This window comes from Lissotriton helveticus, chromosome 1_1 (assembly GCF_964261635.1).
Source record: "Lissotriton helveticus chromosome 1_1, aLisHel1.1, whole genome shotgun sequence".
Taxonomy (NCBI): domain Eukaryota; kingdom Metazoa; phylum Chordata; class Amphibia; order Caudata; family Salamandridae; genus Lissotriton; species Lissotriton helveticus.
The window spans coordinates 1,842,918,371-1,842,937,754 of record NC_136057.1 but is presented as its reverse complement, the minus strand read 5'-3'; the positions used below and the strand labels follow the sequence as shown (position 1 = coordinate 1,842,937,754).

General features: G+C 45.8%; 1 protein-coding gene across 3 annotated transcripts in view; it reads left to right on the top strand.

Moving 5' to 3' along the window:
* NUF2 (NUF2 component of NDC80 kinetochore complex) overlaps positions 1–17,734 on the top strand; it is a 414,966-nt gene extending 397,232 nt beyond the window's left edge. For all 3 annotated transcript variants that reach the window (XM_078641336.1, XM_078641328.1, XM_078641341.1), the window contains 2 exons: positions 2,857–2,992; positions 17,473–17,734. In XM_078641336.1, coding sequence (XP_078497462.1) covers positions 2,857–2,992; positions 17,473–17,604 — 268 coding nt within the window. In that variant the 3' untranslated portion in view covers positions 17,605–17,734. The remainder of the gene's footprint in view (positions 1–2,856; positions 2,993–17,472) is intronic.
* Positions 17,735–19,384: the final 1,650 nt, after the last annotated feature.

Below are 19,384 nucleotides of genomic sequence, written 5' to 3'. Positions count from 1 at the left end.
TTGGGTGCTCTGTACATACTTTCTTCTGGGCACAGGCCTATTTTCTGTGAATTCCAGGTTTTACTCTGATGGTGATTGCTCTTGCTGGCATCGCTCAGCAGAAGGCTTTGCAGGGTCATGAAAATAGAGAGCAGAGCTGAAGCATCTTCATTAAACATACTTTCTTGGTCTTGCTTGCCTGACTGTTTGGTTGTGAATACCTAATATTGGCTTACAAGGAACGATCGTTGCGAGAAAGAAGAAGTGTTTGGTTGGGGACGGGCGGGTCTGCTTTAGGGCAGGGGAGGAGTGGCTTGTCCACTGCTAAGGGCGCTGACTGTTTGGTCGGCCAACCGGGGCCAACCAAACCAGTCATGAGCACTCTGGCCTTTCTACATGTAGACTGCAATGCACCCTACATGGAGAAAATGCCTCCCCATAGGCGCCTGGCTTATCGGCATACCGACCAATCACAATACTGCCATTGCAGCCTTGTGATTGGCTTAGGGGAGGGAGGCTGCCTGCTTCCTGTTCCTGCAAGAGGCAGAAAAGCAGGAGAGCAGGTCAGGAGCAGAGACGACGTGAGACCTGGGAAGGTAAGCTAATTTTTTTTAATTACCCGCCCGCGAACCCCCATGAAACCCGCGCATCATGCCGGCCGCGACTGGATGTTACATGCAAATTAGGGGGGCCTCACATCTTCCCCTTCGCCCGGGGCCCCAGAAGTTCTAGGACCGGCCCTGCCCCTGGGGGCCGCATTGGTGCCCATGTTAAACTGCTCAACCTGGTAGTGTCATTCCTGAAAGGTTGGTCTAAGGTCATAGGTGTTTCGGAAAGCTATCAATGTACTTAAGTGGGCCATGAGTATGTCTACATGGTTGCAGTGCAGGGACCAAGTGCATTGTAAAGTGGATTGTTCATTCTCCTACCTGCTGCTAGTTCGTATTTGTTTTATGCATGTCGTCTTAGCCACTTTTTGTAAATTTGCATGGTGTTTGTACTGCAGTGCTGATGATTTCAAGTGAGTGTTTTATGTTTTATATGGCAGATTGTTGCACTAAAACATGAGCATACAAGTTTGAAGGAACATTTTTCTGTTACATGTCTATATGTATACTAGTCACAATTTTGTTTTCACAGTACATAAATATGTTAAAGTACTAAGGGAAGAGAAAAATAAATATAGATACTCATGCCACTAATTTAAAAAAACGTAATCAGGGGTTCCCTATTTATGCGATCTCGAACATTGGCTGGGCTCTCTGAAACCTCTAAACTTGGTGCCCCCTGTGGTTTGCACACCAAAACCTTCTCACGGAGAAAGTCATTCTTGCATGAAGTACTTTGATAAAATGTTCAAGGGAGGCGAGTAAGTGCTGAACATGTATGATTTTTAGATCTCGCCTAAGAGCTTTAGCTTTTCCTTGCCTATGTATCTACTGTCTACAATAAAATATAAATGAAGTCTAATTTAGGCCAGCTCCTTTCTCGTGATTGGTTGGCTGTTCATTGTTTCCTGCTCTTTATTATATATGGCATTCCATTCTGGTTTTGTGTCTGCATCATGTTTCAGATTGGATGACTTGGATTCTTCCACTGCTGACGTGAGGAAACTATGTATTTTTTTTATCTGTCAGCACTCCTTGGGAGTACATCACTGATTCATTATTAACAAAACAAAAATTGCACCATTGTAGCAACCATTGCGTGCGCATGGGTACTCGACCATCTTCAAATCCTTTTATTTTATAGTTACAAAAATTAATTTTTAGCTATCCAGCCATGCATACGAATGAGTGACCTTCATGAAATGTTATTGGCTCTAATCTATGGCAAAACAAACCAGCATTGGCAAAGCTAATACTTCTGCGCCTAAATGTAAAAAGGCAAGACTTGTTGGCTTTGTCAGTGCTCGTTTAAATACGGAAATTGCTTTTTGAAAACCCTTTTTGTTGTCTATAGTGAAAAGAAGAGAACACTATTCAATCATTTAATTAAGAATGTAGCATTTTAGAAAAAATCAGCACAACATTTGATATGTGGTACTGAGACTTTTGAAGCTGTTGCCTGCAGGGTTCTGTGGGCAATTTTGTATGACTGCAGCTACAGTGTTCAGGTTTTGCTGGCTTTTCATGAAGAGCACACCCAGGAAACAATGGGCAATTATTTAAGCTCTGCGGAATACTTTGGGCATTTTATCTAAATGCATGCTTAGAGACTAATAAACTACAGGAAGGAAATCTGGTTGGGTAGACGCTACCCACATTTCACGAGAATTATTTTTCCAATTTCGTTTAATTTACATATTTTATAAGTATGACATTAGCCCTATGATAAATCTGTTTTAAAGCTCTTTGTGTGCTGTACAAGTAACCTAACTTGTAATATAGCTAAGCATAGCCAACTCCCTCGTACAGAACTTTTGATCAGAAGAGCATCCTTAGTAAAATCATTGTACTTGGTATTGGCCCTCAGCGGAGTATTAGTCACCCACTAACTTAATAAAACACTTTGCAGACCATTGTACGGCTTTAGATCCCATAAGTAATTAGCTGTAGCTTGTTTCATGGTGCACCCCTTTGTGTAAACCAACAATACACGCTGGTGAATGTGTTTGCATGTATACAGTATATTACAACAAGTCGGACATCTAGTCACTGTTCAATCACCCATTCGAGCTAGCGAAAGCTTAGTACTGAATCTTTGTCCTATGTTGGGGTCAAGATTGAGACCCAATTCCGACTGCCTTGCATTTTGCGAGGCCTCATTTCCCAATTCGATATAGTCCTCTGCCTGTCCTTCGTGTCAATCTTGTGCTTTTTTTAAAGTTAATAGCCATTTACAGTATAGTACACTGACTGCTTTTCTCTGCTCCAGGGCCTGCAATCGTATTCAGGAGAAGAGAGAAGCTGCCAACGGAATCTTGTTTCAGAAGGAGAAAGAAATTCAACAGACTCGCTTGAGGACGAAAAGACTTATTGAGCATTCGGAAGAACAAAAAGCAGAAGTTCAGGTGAGCAAAATAAGTGCTATCTGTATTGTGCAATGTTTTTTACCTTGAGTATGCAGAGTGCGTTAAGATAAGGCTTGGTATGCATTAAATATTGTTCCTAATTACTCCATAGCAGCTGATCTATGTTGGTGGACCCACTTTTATCCTCTCTGGAACAGGTCAAATCGAATCTGATTAGAAACAGTCTACCTAAAGTTCACCCACCAGCCTCTACCCACAGTCAACCTGCACATATGATGCTTACCAGGTCCATTTTAGTAAGCTTTCCAAGTGAAACATAAACTACTCTGTGCTTTAAACAAGGTAGCATCACATTGACAAAGAACATACCTGCAGCCTTAGTTGACATTCCAAGAGCACGTAATGATCAGTTTGCTAGACTCACTGCTTTTGGAAACTGAGAAAGTGCACTGACTACACTGATGCTTCCTCCATTTACCACCGTTTAGGTGAAACACAATTCTAGTGCCCACGTCTACATTATGAGAAGCATTGCCTCAGTTTGAGTAGGATCCTATAATCACTCCACAGTTTGTAATCTTTCCAGTATTCTTTTCTTTGTGGAACCCAGTGCTCTGCTTAATACTCTCCTTGAAGACTTAGAGTGAAACTGGATAGTTTCAGCAAACCATGTGGACCAAATGCAAGAATATTTCATGCTTATTGGAATTGTTAATGTTAGAAATGGCATTCCTGGTTGGCTAGGGTATACACCTAAGCCAGGCAGAACCCACCATTCTAGTTAGGGTAAGGGAGTTACACACCCAAGAAAACCCCTGCTGACCCATGGTAGCTTGGCGGAGCAGTCAGGCTTATCCCAGAGGCAATGTGTAAAGTGTTTGCGCAACACACTCACACACCAGTGACACACTAGACACACCACAAAAAGAGACCCAGGAATATATAAAAATATCCTTTGTATTGTTCATAAAACGCATTAGACCACAATCACATAAATCACTGTGCCACTATGCTTTTGTCATGACGTCACAAATCAAATCAGGTGTTTGTTAAGCGTGACTACTCACCCTTAGGGTCTCAAGGTGTGGGGGGGTCGCAGGTTCCAGTCCATCAAGAAGGGGGTCTGTCGAAGAGCCAGGTTTTGAGGTTTCTTGCGAAGATGGGGAACAATGTTATCTGTCTGAGGTGGAGCTGAAGGTCGTTCCAGGCACTGGCCGCGCGGAAGGAGAGGAAGTGGCCTCCCAATCTGGTCTTTCTGGTGCGGGGGATCACGGCGTAGGAGAGCTGAGCTGATCGCAGGGTCATTTGGGGTGCGTGGAATTTGAGTCTGCTGTTCAGGTATGCTGGTCCGGTGTCGTGGAGGGCCTTGTGAGAGTGGGTTAGCATCTTGAAGGTGACTCTAACTTCGATGTGGAGCCAGTGGAGTGTGCGCAGGTGCTGGGAGATGTGACAGTGGCTTGGCAGGTTGAGGACCAGTCTTGCAGTGGCGTTTTGGATGTTCTGTAGCTTGCGAGTGAGGTTCGTGTTTATTCCGTCATAGAGTGCGTTGCCGTAGTCGAGCCTGCTGGTGACCAGGGCGTGAGTGACGGTCTTTCTGTAAACATTTGAAGGTCATACGTAGGAGGTGGAGGGCGTGGAAGCAGGAGGACGAGACGGAGTTGATCTGGCGGTCCATTTTGAGCTCTGAGTCCAGGATGATTCCCACGTTGCGTGCGTGGTCAGTGGGGGTGGGTGGGCTTCCGAGGGGGGGGGGGGGCACCAGGTGTCATTCCAGGCATCTGGGCCCATGATGAGTACTTCCGTTTTGTTTGTGTTTAGTTGTAGGCAGCTGTTTTGCATAAATTTGGCGACGGTTTCCATGCCTTCTCGAAAGTTGTGTCTGGTGGTGTTGGGTTTGTTGGGTAGGGAGAGGATGAGTTGGGTGTCTTCTACGTATGACACAATGTTGAGTCCGTAGGTTCTAACGATGGGGGAGAGCGAAGCCATGTAGATGTTGAAGAGCATAGGGATAAGGGAGGACCCCTGGGGGACTCCGCAGGTGGTAGGTATAGGGTCTGAGTGGAAAGGGGGGAGTCTGACCAGCTGCATTCTGCCGGAGAGGAGAGAGCGGATCCAGTCGAGGGCCTAGTCTTGGATCCCTGCGTCGTGGAGTCTGCGTATTAGGGTGCGGTGGGAGACTGTGTCGAACGCCACTGAGAGATCGCGGAGGATGAGGGCTGCTGTTTCTCCTTTGTCCAGTAAGGTACAGATGTCGTCTGTTGCGCCAAAGAGGGCGGTTTCCGTATTGTGATTTTTTCTAAAACCAGATTGGGAGGAGTCGAGGATGTTGTGCTCTTTGATGAATGTAGCGAGTTGGCTGTTGATGGCTTTCTCAATGACTTTCGCTGGGAACGGGAGCAGGGAGATGGGTCTGTAGTTTTTGAGGTTGGTGGGGTCCGCCAAGGGTTTCTTCAGGATGGGGTTGATCTCAGCGTGTTAAAGAAGCTGTCAAGAAACTAGGCGGTTGCCAGGGAGCGGTTGATTGTGTGGCAGAGCATGGTGCAATGGTGTCGGCGGCTCTGTTGAAAATGTGGTGGGGGTAGGGGTCCGTGGAGGCCCCGGAGTGAATTGACTTCATCGTCTTCAGTGTGTGTTCGGTGGTAAAGGCTGTTCAGTTGTCGATTGCTGGCTTCAGGGTGTCAGGGTGGTTGGTGAGGGTTCAGTGTGTTGGTTGTCTACGTCGAAGTTGTCGTAGATGCTCTTCATTTTGTGGTGGAAAAAGGTGTTTGTCGCAGGGGTTTTGTGAGGAAGGGATGTCGGTGGACTGGCTGGTGGGTTGGGCGAACTCCTTGATGATGTTGAAGAGTTCTTTGCTGTTGTGTGCATGAGTGGAGATTCTGTCTTCAATCGCTTTTTTCCTCGTTTTTAGGTTTCGCCTGGAGAACGGAGCGTAAGCTCCGCCTCCAAGAGAAATCTCTTGATTTCAGTAAGGACTCTGGAATACGCCCCCCTGTCCCATTGGCTAGCTCCATAAATGGAGGCTAGCCATTGGAACAGAGATCTGTCCGTCATTCACGGACCAGATTCGGGGGCGTTCCCGAGATTTTTTCCATGGGCGTTCCCTCTGTGTAGTCATCGGGCGGTGGGCGGGGTTTCTTTTTTTGTGTCCTCCGTGTTTGCTTTTGTCATTCGAGGCCGACTGCCGCCGGAAGAAGTCTTCCTCTGGTAAGTGCTTGCTGCGTCTGTAGTGGGGGCCAGCGTCTCATGTCGTCTGTGCCGTTCCGCCCCCCCCCTGTCCGTGTGCCGTTCCCGCCCCCTCCCCGTGTGTCCGTTCCGCCCCCCTCCCCGTGTGCCCGTTCCCGCCCCCCTCCCCTTTCACTCTCCGTTGCTTGTTCTCTCGTCGCAACCGGCCACATCCAGGAGGCCTCGGGGCGGCGGGGAGCAGGACGCGGGTGGATCCGGGGCCACTCGTGGGCCTGCGCGCCGCACGCTGCCAAGCCATATGCGCCGCGAGGCAGACTGGGCCTGCTTTGTTCCTGCGGGAAAGATTGTAAACGAGACACTGCGCCGGCTACCGCGCGCTCCTCCCACCATTCGCGGGATGGGCTTGTTTAAGTTAGCCTGTAACTGCCTGAAGACTGTGTCATGCTATGTTTTTCCCCGTGGGGTAGGAGCTCCTCGCACAGCGTACGATGGCCCCTCCTCCCACCACTCGCGGGATGGGCTTGTTTTTGCTGGTGGTTGCTTCGGGAGTCATTACAGCTGCTGGTTCTCACTTTCGCCGTCTCCGCCCTTCCTCTGATGTGTTGTCTTAGCTCTCGTGTTCCAAGTCCCGCAGCTTGTGTTTTTGGCGCAAAGTTGACTTTCTATTAAAAGATTTGGAAAACATCGTGGGCCCGTCCAGGTCTGCTTTGGAGCACGTTTTGAGCTCAGGTGTGTTTATTTCTCCTGTCGCCACCTAAATTTGCTAGAGCAACAGTCAGATTTATTTTCGTGCCACAATAAAGCACGCATACTCTTGTCAGAGCAAAGCGATTTAAAGAGAGGTTCCATTGAATTCAGTGCCGGTCAGTCTTAAGGTGGGTGGCGTGTTACCACATTGCAGTCAGTCGAGGTGTGCCATTCCTGATGGATGAAGGTCTGCTACCTTGGAGATTTGCAATGTGCTGTTGCATTCACATAGCGCTTCATACCTCCGGCGATACGCCAAAGCGCTTAGTGATGGAAGGGTGATCACATTGAAGTGAACGGGGTGAACTGTTCTGAAGAGGCTGGTTCCATTAAAGCCAGTTGAGGTTACCACGATTCGCGCACCCAGCACTAGCACCTTTACCCCTAAATGCGCCCTCCAAGAGTCATTGTGTTTACTTGGTCTGCTTTTGTGCATAGCATGACCCGCGGAGCTGCGACTGCGTTTCAGCACATACACATGAAAAGAAAGGGCGATCTTGCGATGTGTTTGAACGCTCAGAAGTGTGTAGAATGTACCATTTCCAAGAGGGTGACATTGGTTGGCAGAGCGAGCGATTGCTCTGAGTTCGAGGGATGTGAAACACCGCAGGGAAGATTATGTACCCACCTGCCAAGAAACCGTGCATTTTTTGTAAATCAAACAATCGCTCCTTTAATCATCTCCCACTCCCGGATTTGGCAGATATTGGCACATAAAGCAAAGTGGTTTGACATCTGTTGCGTATGCTGGGAGGTTTCATCTTAATAACAATGACGTGCTCCAAGCCAAAGTGTCCGGCAAGTTGTACATCCTGAGGGTGTGGCTTACCCCCTGTCTTCAAAAGTGTCATGCGTCCTAATGTCAGATGTCTCTGCTTGAAGTCAATTAGTTGAGATGCCTCCTACATAGAGGCGCGTGCCTGTGTCTCAGTGGGTTATCTGCCGCCGCCAGCACTCTGCACCTGCACTTCTTTCATTTGGAAGGGATTGCACCGGCACTTCTCAGCACTGCTCCCATGCTCTTAAAGGGGGAGTAACATCACTTCTCAGGAGCAAACGTGCTCAAGGATAAGGAGCACTTACACTAATATATTTCCTTTTCAAGCACTGGTCTCCACTGTTTAGTGTATGGTTGCATTTGTATACGCTTACTACCCCTGTGTGGGGAAAGACACACCAACACGGATAGCTGGCTACACTCCACAGGCTGCATGGTTAAAAGGTTGTAGTTTTTGTTCTGAGCCTAGTTGGGAAGTGCTTTCATATTGTGCAACATGACCACCAAAGTGCAGTTATCGAGTTACGGGACTGAGTGCTTGGCGGTGTTACAGTACTCAGCGCTTGGCAGTGTGATGGGGTATGTGATGGATAAGATGTGTAAATAACAAGTGTAATTATGAATACAACATGCAGGCAGCTACACAGCACCAGCCTAGCCTCAAGGGCTGCGGAATGCTGCGCACACGTGCACCAAGTAAGGGAGGCATTGAATACAGGTCATAGAACTTTGGAGCATGGGTGCATGTTTCTGATACGTTCTTGGTGCCATGATGGCATTGGAGATGTAAAAAGACACAAACCGCAACATGCCAAGACATTGCAAAAATGGGGAGGCGTGCATTTTTTGTTTTTTACTTTAATCGGGGTACCTGGTGGAAAGTTCAATAGCCCAATTGCAAATGTTTTTGACTTAATTCATTTGTTATATTATCGGGTTTCCACATTCACTGAACTTCTACTGAAAAAAACAGCTGTCTCGGAACTTGTTTTTGGTGTGTAATGCTGAAAATACGTTTCACCAAATATGTTTTAAATTTTATCAGTAGAATTCTTATTGGCTTTTTTTCCATTGGTACATCTAGAGAACAACTTCCCCAAAACACACATGCTGCCATTCCACTGGGTCATGTAGAGACCTTTTGTAACAGGTGAACAAGATTTGACTGTATTTGAGAGCAGAATTTTAAATTTGTTGAGAAATGTCAGAAGCGGGTCTGAAAGGGAAGTTTCCACTTTTTATACAGGGAGTTTTGTGTAAGGTAAGTGGCACCGAGAGATTTAGGATGCTTCTCTGTGTGCCGCACTCTAAAATAAAATGCAGTGTTCAGACCTTTATCTCACCCCCCATCTATCCCCCCTTCACCCGCACCAGTGCTTCGTGCAGCATGTGACCCGCACCCACATTCCAGCTGCACCCCTCCTTCCCCTGCAGTGCCCTCCAGCGACTCACCCAGTGTCTTGACAGCTCTGTTTTGGAAGCAAATCGCTCTTAATATATGCCAGACGTAATACTCTGGTTAATCCAAGAGAGAGCAGCCCAGCTTAGCTCCTCTTTGAATATTAAGGTGCGGTGAAGGATGCTGGCAAGCAGGGACCTGTGTGTGTGTGTGTGTGTGTGTGTGGCTCTGTGTGTGTGTGTGTGTGTGCAAATGCAATAGGTCTTGCATTTGCGAGAGCTAAAGCTATTGGCATTTTAAATGACAATGCCATTTATTTAGCTGTTTTCAAAACCAACCCATCAATAAAAAGTTTGTCATTTACAATGCCAATAGCTCTAACTTTTACAAAGGCGAGACCGTTGCATTGTAAATGCTTGTTCTGATGAGTTGGTGGTGGGCGTTGGAAGCGGCTCTGAAGTTGTTGTGGGCTTCTGTGGATTTGGTGTTCCTCCAGGCCTTTTTGAGGCGGGGGCAAGTGCATCTGGACTCTCGAAGTTTGGTGGTGCCCCATCTAGCTTTCTTGGCGTGGGTGTTGTTGTTTTTCTTGAGGGGGCTATGGTGTTGGCGCTGTCGGAGATCCATCTGTGCAGGGTTCGGGCTGCAGTGTTGGCGTTGGCGTTTCCGCAATGGATGGGGTGAAGTTGCTGAGTGACGAGGTTAGCTGGTCGTCGGTGATTCTGGTCCAGTTTCTTAGCGGGAGCAGGTCCTGGTGTCTGTGGATGGTGGGTGTTCTGAAGGTGAAGTGGACGCATTGATGGTCAGTCCATGGGAGTTCGTGGTGTGGCTGAAGGTGATGGAGTTTCCTGTTGTGAAGAGGGGGTCGAGGATGTGTCCTGCTGAGTGCGTGGGTTTGGTCACGATCTGGCAGAGTCCAATGTTGTGGAGGTTGTCCAGGAGGGATGTGGTGCTGGGGTCGAGGTGGACAGTAGGGTGTAGTTGGTGGATGCGTTGCCATGTGCTGAGATGATGTCCGTGATGGAGTTGGCGAAAAGTCCGCGGGGTCCAGGGGGTCGGTAAATGAGGGTTCCACGGAGGGTGGACGTAGGGCTGGCCAGTATCTTGAAGTGAAGGTGTTCCATCAGGTCTGTGGGCACGTCGGGGAGTGTGCGCAGGCGGAGGGTGGATTTGTGGATGATGGCGATTAGCATACCTACTCACTTATTATGTTTTATATGGTACTGCTATACAGGGATCCTGGACGCAGCAGCACCTGCGCGCCAATAACAGGAGCCGTGGTAAACCTCCCAGGGAATCAAGGGCCTCCATCAAGGTTCCACCCCGTCCCGACGAGTTATTCACAGTGCCCAGGTATGTGCACCCAAGGTGTTGGGAGGCATACACTGCCTACCCTCTGCAAGGAGACCTCACTGGTTCCCCCACGGGTGACACAATGGAGTGCGGTTGCTCTTGCTCAGAAACCCCAGTGAAGCTGCCACCCCTGCGAGGCCCAGCTCCTTTTCTGACCAACCGGGCTATCCGTGCTCAGTGCCACCAGGAGGATTTCCACAAGTGCAGCTGACGGCGAACACGTGGTGCAGCTACTGAGTTCTAGCTCCGTCTGAGCCATGTCGGCCCTGAGAGCAGGGCCCTGCCCACTTGGTGAGGTCCACGTTGCTGTGCCGAGGTTTCCTTTCTGGATCGTTTGCGCAAGCAGTTTCACATGCTGGAGGGGACCCTGAGCGGGCACCGTCCATGCCATGCTGGTCCGCGGGAAACCCCTCAGGGCACAGGAACCCTGAACCACGAAGCCACACTATATTGAGTGCCTGCTTGTGCCCCGGGGTCACGAAGTAGTGCATGTCTCATCATACAGGCCGGTCAGCGGTAGGCAAAGCCTTTAAACAGTACATGGGAGAGGACAGTTGCAGGTGGCCAGGCTATGTGTCCCACGGCCAGTCCCTAGATCCTTTCCAGCATCCACAGCACCGGGGGGGGGGGGGGCTAGCCACCAGCCCCTGGGGAGCACAAGGTGCAGGCAAACAGCAGACCAGCTCACTGGATTTCCTAGCAAAGTGGCTGAGTATCTGGCAGCCACATTGGCAAGCAGGCCAGTACTACAAAGCCCAGACAGTCCAAGGGGTGATCTTTTCTGACAGCCCAGCAGTCCTTTGGTGCTGCATGCAGAGCCAGCAGTGTCTGGTCACAAGTCCAACGCGGTGTCTTCCCCTCCTCATGGGATCACAGCCCCTGTATTTATGGTGTAAAAGTCTTTGTTCTGGGGGCACTTCAAACACATATTGGAAGTGCACAACACCCCCATTCACATTGTAAGCTCTGGCCCCAGACACACCACAGGGGGGTGGAGATAGCATTGTAGAAGGCAGGCACATCCCTATTCAGGTGCAGGTGCAACTCCAACCCCTCCCTCCTCTCCAAATGCAGGCCAGGCGTATTCAGGTGCAAGGGAAACTCATCCCGCTACTCTAAATTCAGCCAAGGTCTATTCAGCCTAGCGCTGAGTCACCCAGGAAAGGCAGGACACACCTCAACCCCCCTTGTGACTGGTTGGAGTGAATGCACATCCCCTTTCTCCTGTCGGTCAAAACCAGACAATCAATACACATCCAGGCAGGGCCCAAAGACACATTAGCACACAGAAATGCCAACTTCTAAAAGTGGCATTTCGAAAATAGTGATAATAATTTTCCAGTATTGGTGTATCTTTTATAGATTCACATGCTTGAATCATTCCCGTCGTCGAAGTGGGAGTCCCACGGTACATTAAAAGCAGTAATTAGTAACTGTAACATTGAAGTTAATGGAGAAAAAACATTCACTTTAACATCTCGTCCTAGTCATTAGGAATGGTAGAACTTCCAGCGAATCAGGCGACAGCACCCTCTAGAAACCTCTCCACAGAGGCTCCAAGCTCTTAGATTTTCCACTGCATGTCATGTGAAGGGAGTCTTCTTGAACTCTGCTCAGTACTTTCTCTTTTGGCCTACTGAACATTTTTCTTCTTCAGATCAACATGTTTTCTACAAAAAGGTCTCTATTTAGGTATTGTGACTCCTGTGGGAAGCTCAGACTACACTTGAGGATCCCCACAAGATGTGTATTTACTGCCTTCAACCTGATCCCCAGGTGAGAGACTGTAAAATCTGCAGAACTTCCTCTCAAAAACTTTGAGAGCTAGAGAGGGACTTCTTCTGTCGCTACAGAAGTTGAAGACCAAAGACAATCCTCTGTATGATAACGACAGTGATTCAGCCCTCAAAACTACTGCTTCTAAAAAGAGGGCAACTGAGGTGGATTTGGTCTCTCCTAAGGCTTTAAAGGTGCTTAAGAAACAACACCATTCTGTGAAATCTGATGATCAGCCCTCCTCATCTAAAAAGGAGTCTGCCTCCCACCAGGGTCATTCCATGCACTCTACTCTTCTAAAGCCTCATCTGGGGTAAAGACAACTTTTAGGTCTGTACCGGAGATGATTTCGTCACCTTAGAAAGACACTCCGTCGATGAAGTTGTCGATGATGCCCTCGTCGGCAAAATCTTCCATCGCCACGACAATAACGTTGACCTTCTCATCTCCTCAAACTAAACTTATAATGTCCTAGTCTACTTCTGTCGACCATAGTTTCAGTAAAGGTGAGACCTTCTATGTCAACAACAGCATCGTCTATGAAGATGAAAAAAGGACTATTGTTGAGATTCGTCAACAGATAGGTCATCGCCGCTGCAGTTGTCAGCTGCTCTTAAAAACAAGAATTTCTCGTCGACAGCAGCCTTTTCGACACTCAAATTCTATGTCCATGGACCTCCGGCAACGATCTTCATTGATGTCAAGGCTGTTGACGGAAGAGTTGTCAATGAAGACAGTCGTCGACAACCTCGTCAACGGTTTGTTTGACATCGTCGTCGTTGGCTCCATCGACTGTTCTTTCATTGACGATATTGCCTGCAACTCAGGATAATGGATACATTTCTACATCAACAAAGATGCAAATTGCGGAGGACACTGTTTTCTCATCTTCAGTTTCCCAGCCCAAACGAAGAGCTTAACAAGAAATAATTATGCCTATCCACACTTCTCCTAGTAAGGTTTCCCCCAGTCCTCCAAAATAAATATTTGATTATGGTGATGACGAGGAAGGAGATTAAGATGAAGAGGGCACTTTTGATGTGGCTCACAGCCCATTAGACCTTCGGATAAAATGTCAGGAGGTTGATGATGAGTATATTTACTATCCTCAAGACTCCAACCAAGATAGACAGAGGGAACAAATCATTCAAATGCCTGTTTCCCTATTATCAAATCTGCATACGGTGGAAGATTACTACCGGTGATTCCCTCCATCAGAACCGGCTATTTCAGTCCCTCAAACTCCTTTTGCTCAGCCATCTTTGATAACAAGATCTCCTCCTTTTTCTCCACCACCTGCAGCACCCTCCGCAACCGCAGGGTCAAGAACATCATACTACTGATGATGAAAGAGAGAAAGGAGAACTGGATGAGGTATCCCTGCCTAACGAATGGGACGATTATCAGATGCAAACACCGTCTCCTTCAACCCCACTTTGGTGGTTTCGCTACCTGAAGACAGGGGGTTTTCATACCCTTATGAAAAGAGCGGGCAAGAGATTTCAGCTTCCCATGGTTACCAAACAAGCTGATTGTTTCGTATACAATTTTAAGGAGCAGACTAAAAGACCGGTTTGGTCAATCCCCATAGTATATTTTATATGGGAGGCAGGCCTAAAGGTAATGAGAACACCAGCTTCAATTCCACCAGTCTTACCTAAGCTAGAAAAAAAATATAAGGTGCCTGACAGCTCGCCTACCTGCACTATACGGCAACCAAAGCTGGATTCAGTGATTTCCCAGGTGGCTCTATGCCATGCCAGAAATCCTGCTTCACCCCTGCTCGCCTTTCCTGATAGAGATGGAAAGCGTCTTGACTCCATTGGCAATAAATTCTCTACTGTGGCAGCAACCACAGTTAGTGCGGCGAACTCTCTCGGCGTTCTGGTTTGACACGACCGCCAAATGTGGTCGGACGTTTTGCCGTTCATCAATATGATGCCTGAGGACTTGAAGGGAGAAGCAAGGAAAGTTCTTCAGGAAGGGGAGAGGATCTCAGTGGAAATTATTAACTGTGCCGTAAAAGTTTTGTCGACAGGTTTCTGCCAGTTGGCTGGAGCGGCGGTCCTAAGACGATCGATATTGTTGAGAGCTACCTGTTTCTGCCAGGAAGTACAAACTAAAATCATTTATATGCGTTTTGATGGTGAATCCCTATTTGGCCAACACTTTAATGAAGCTCTACAAACAATTGAGAAAGATACAGATACTGCAAAGGACACCCTGCAGTTTAAGAGGCAGCCTTTTTGTGGAGCTAGAGGCCGGGGTTAGTCTTCCTTTCGGGGAGGTTATAACCAGTACAAACAGTTCCTACCATATCAGTAACAATTCCATTATAAATCAACACAACAGCCACTGCAGTCATACAAGCAACTTTTTGCCGCTTCCTACAAGCACTGTAGAGGAAAGACAGCCTTCAGAGGCAGAGATGCCACCAAGAAACAGTGACGAACGCCTGGTGTCGGCTAGAATTCCCACCAGTTCCTGCAAAATTGGTGCAAAGACTTCCTGTTTCCTCCCCAAATGGTATACGATAACAATGGAAAGATGGGTACTAGATATAGTTTCCATCCCTAATGTCCCATCAGATTTCCATTTAAATGAGTCAGTCATGTTAAATACTTTTTTTCCCAAATCCGCAAACACCAGCGGAAAGATCATTACACTCCTTGGATCTCAATAGATGTATAAAATTCTATTTGCAGAAGACCGCCATCATCTTCTAAACTGTCCAGCTGTTTGTGTCATATGGGAATGTCAGGCAGGAATATCATGTTACTAAACAGACTATAGCACGTTGGATATCAGCAGCTATATGGTAATGCCATCAACAAACAGGCAAACCCCTGTCTTCTACGGCGAAAGCTCACTCTACGAGAGCTGTTTCCTCTGACAGCCCTCTTTGCCGATGTGCCTATACAACAGGTTTGCAGAGCAGCAACATGGTCCAGGAGGCACACATTTACGCGGCATTACTGTTTAGAAGCCACAAGCAATGCTGATACAGCTGTAAGAAAAGCGGTTCTCTGTACTTTTTTTTTAATAAAGTGAACCTCTCTCCTTCCCAACTTCCTATATGGTTTGACTTCCTTTTATTTTGTTTACAACTCAATTAGTGTTGTTTTTATGTGTACAAGGTTATATTTATATACGTAGGTGCATGTAAATGTCTATATAGGTATATATGTATGTATTTGTGATGCATTTTACTATGTACATGGTTACATATGTTTTTTCTGCATGACATATATCAGCATACATGCCTATAATATTACTGCTATCCGGATTCAAGCATGTGAATCTATGAAAGATACCCCAATACTGGAGAAGAAAATACGTTATTTACCTGTAAACTGAGGCGGCACCTGAACTTGATTTATGATTTACCTCCTTTCTAGAAGTGTTGGAGGACCAAACAGACTTGCTATCCATGCGTGTCCAGTAAATGGAAAGGTGGGGGGGGGGGTGGATTTACTGCTACCATGTAATGAAAAGCACTAGTGCTGAGCTCAAACCCGCCACACTACCTCACTGAAAAGCCAGTTTGTCCCTGTTACCTTGAGAGTTAATTGCAGAAAGTGTTCTACTTAGCCAGTTTGCTGAGTAATAGTATTACATAGTAGTGGCAAACTAACTCAATCATCATCACAGCCGCTTTCCTGTAGCCCTTGTTTTCACTATGGCCTTAGTGGGGTGTGACATCAACTGCTGCCTAAAGCATGGTGGATGCAACCAGGAGAAATTAAAAAATGGTTGACATGCGGAGAACTCCCTGTGCATAAGGGACATTTCAAAATAACGCCACTCTCACCCCACCCCTCTCCTCTCCCTGACTTTCTTTGGGGTTTCATTTCTGCAAAACACTGCTGAATAGTCAGCCATTATATGGTGGCCAAAAGACATTGGATTTTTACCGAAAGTTCTAAGGCCATGTCAGTGGCTGCTCTACCTTTGAACATACCATGCCAGAGCAGCTTGTTTCTGGCACAGTTGATTGTTGGCATGGACAGGGCCTCCACCATTCCACCTGCCTCAATTTAAACAGGCCTCTTAGGTTTTCAAAATACTATTTGTTTCTGTTTGACAAATAGCTGGCCTGTCCTCAAAGAATTATCCATATAGATCAAGGAAGAGAGTAGCCAGGCCTCTTTGCACCTACGCAACGGGAAGATGAATCATTGTGATACATTTGAAAAGCAGCTATAGCATTGATATCGCACAAACAATAAGCAGGTACTAAAGATCTCCATTTTTGGATCGCTTCTTTAAATTCAGGACTGAAAACCTATGAATGATCCAGTGCTTAAGAAGTAAGGTACTGACCTAACTACTGCTCTTCACTATTGGTATCTTTCGTAGATTCACATGTGACCTACCCAACTCTAAGGTGAGGAAAATAATAATTAAGCACACATTAGTTGTGACATCTGAAGATACCTCTTACGGTTTAGTGCTTCAACAATTCGATAGCTGAACCCGAAAAGGCCTGAAATTAGGTAGCTCGCTACTATACTAAATAGTTCTTTTACCCTGCTATGTAAGTGTACTCAAGGTCCCAACCTGATGGCAATGTTTGAAAATAATTTGTGTCCATGAAATGGAGCAGTTGGGAGCTTAAAAATAAGAAACTTAGTCCTCTTGCACTTCAAAGAGCTTTTTGAAGAGAGAGAACCCTTTTTAAGGCACATCCAGCAGTTCTATAACAAGGGTATTATTGGGCAATCTGAATGGTGCATCTTCTGTTTTTCTGGTCTCCTGTGTCTTTTTTCCTGTTACCTCTCCCGTGGAAGATCTTTCTATTCTGTTCGGGGCTTGGAAATATTAATGAAGATCCCATGACTGAGCATAAAAAAACATGGTGTTTATTTTATTTAGTAAACCTAGTTGATCATTACTGGTTTTAACATACCATTCATGAGCAACTTCCCACAATTCCAACAGGGGCTATGCTACAGGTAAAGTGCATTTTTTGCCGTAGATCGCTGAGAACTGAGCTGAAGTAACTAATGGAACATTGCACTGTGTGATTCTTGGAAGCCTAATTCTGTTAAAGTGGAAGGCTCTGATTTCTTGTAGAATCTTTCACCAGATTCCAAGTAAAGTTTAATCGGAAGTGACTACTTAAAAATTAAAGCTACATAGGACACATTTTGAAAATAATTTTTTCTGTTAAATTTCAAAGATACCACAGATATGTGGAGATTCTGAATGCTTAAGAATCTTATGTAGCTGCAGCCTGGAGAAATAGAATTCAAGGATTATTAAACATTTGTTTTATTTTCCTAGGCAATCATTGCTAGTTTCCAAAGTGGCTTGGAAAAATATCACGCAAGTCTGATCCGAGCAAAAGAGGAAGGGGCAGCCAGTCAAAGAAAGAAAATTGATGATCTGAAAAGAAAACGAGAAAAGAGATGTTAAGATACGAGTGGTTATTTTCTTTGTGTAATCAACTAAACCTGTTCTGTAAATATAAAAATTCTTACTTTCTAACTCCTTATTATTTACAATACAAGTATTTTTACGCATTAAAGTATGTTAAAAACACAAACTCTTCATATTGGTGCCTTCTTGAACTGCTGCTTCTTCATCTTTAATTGACATATATGCACGCAAGTAATGTCTCCCAGATTTGTTTTGCTTCCGAAAATGTTTGTTATTCATACATCCTCCTTGTCATACGTAGAGTTAATAATTTACAGATCACTTGAAATATCTTGTTTTTGTTTATTTCCCTGTCACAAGTGTGCACCCATCGGGCAGTGTTAGACTGTGAACCCTTGGATTAGGGAGGGCACACCTTATACCGGTGTGCAAACCTTATACACAATATGGCTTTCTGTTTGTAAACCGCCCTCTCCCAGACATAATTTTAAATTATCTGAAAGGCAATGCCTGGGGCTTTTCACAATGATTTAAAATATTATATGTTGCAACTACAGTTATGGGGTTTCAATTGAAAAGCTGGTTTTATTTGTTATGCTTATAACTTAGGTGGCAGTTGAAAATCTGCATTAAACTGTCCAAAAAAAACATTTAAATTGGATTTACGTTACGTGTGGAAAGTTTCACGCTGGTCTATCTTATTGGCGGAGAATAGGGTGATTAATGAAAAAAGGAGCTTTTCTATTTTAACTCAGGTAGAAAATGATGTCATGCACTACAGAGAAATTCTAAATGAAATTAAATCAAACTCAGACTCAAATTTAGTTTCCCATTCTCAATCATTTACCCGCTGTCCAATCGCCCCTCAAAAGTTCCAAAAAGCCAAATCCTATACCACGACGCTATTGCAGGAGTAAATAAGATTTAATGCTATCACTTTTAAAAATAGTGTAATATATATATATATATATATATATATATACACATATATATATATATATATATATATATATACACAACCATGTTTTGAGTCATCATCATATTGATCATAATAGCAAATGCAATACAAGTTAAAATCAATTCTTTCAAATGTTAAAATAAAATTGTGTAGACTTCACAGCAAACCACAACACAATATAATATGACAAAAAAGCATCTGTGTATATAAACATAACATAAAATCGCCAGACCTTCACAAACACAATTGTCTAAATTTCAAACACGGATCTATTCAATCTGGGGTATCAAATATTTCATGTGGTGTCCACTTCACCATTTACCAAATCTCCAATTGTCACAGATTTATATATCTGAAAGAAAGTTAGTTATAGATTCCTTACCCTAGAATGACCCCCAGGCGTCAGACTGGATCCGGAAAGTTTTTTCATTAGCAGTACCTCTGCGCTTCGGAAGGTGGCATTGAACGGCTCCACGTTCGTCGTTGGCGTTGTGCCACCGGGATAACGTGGCGGTAGCTACTTAAACGCCGCCCTCGTGTGCTGACGAAAGTACTTTCGCATTCCGCGCCAGCCAGCGCAGATCCGGAGAGAGCGTTACCTTCAGTCCCTTTTTGACTGAACTTTTTGAGCGAATTTTGTCGACGTGTTTTTGAGTATACGACTCCTGGTGCACGTAGTGATGCCCGGCTTCAAGGCTTGCGGATCCTGTTCTGACTGATGTCGGTTACGGATCTGCACCGCTTGTGCCTCTTTTGCCTGCAGCGCGACCACGACTCAAAGTCGTGCTCCGACTGCCACTCCATGGGGCCGAAGGCTTTGCAGGAGCAGTCCCGGAAGCTTCTCGAGCATCAGCAATC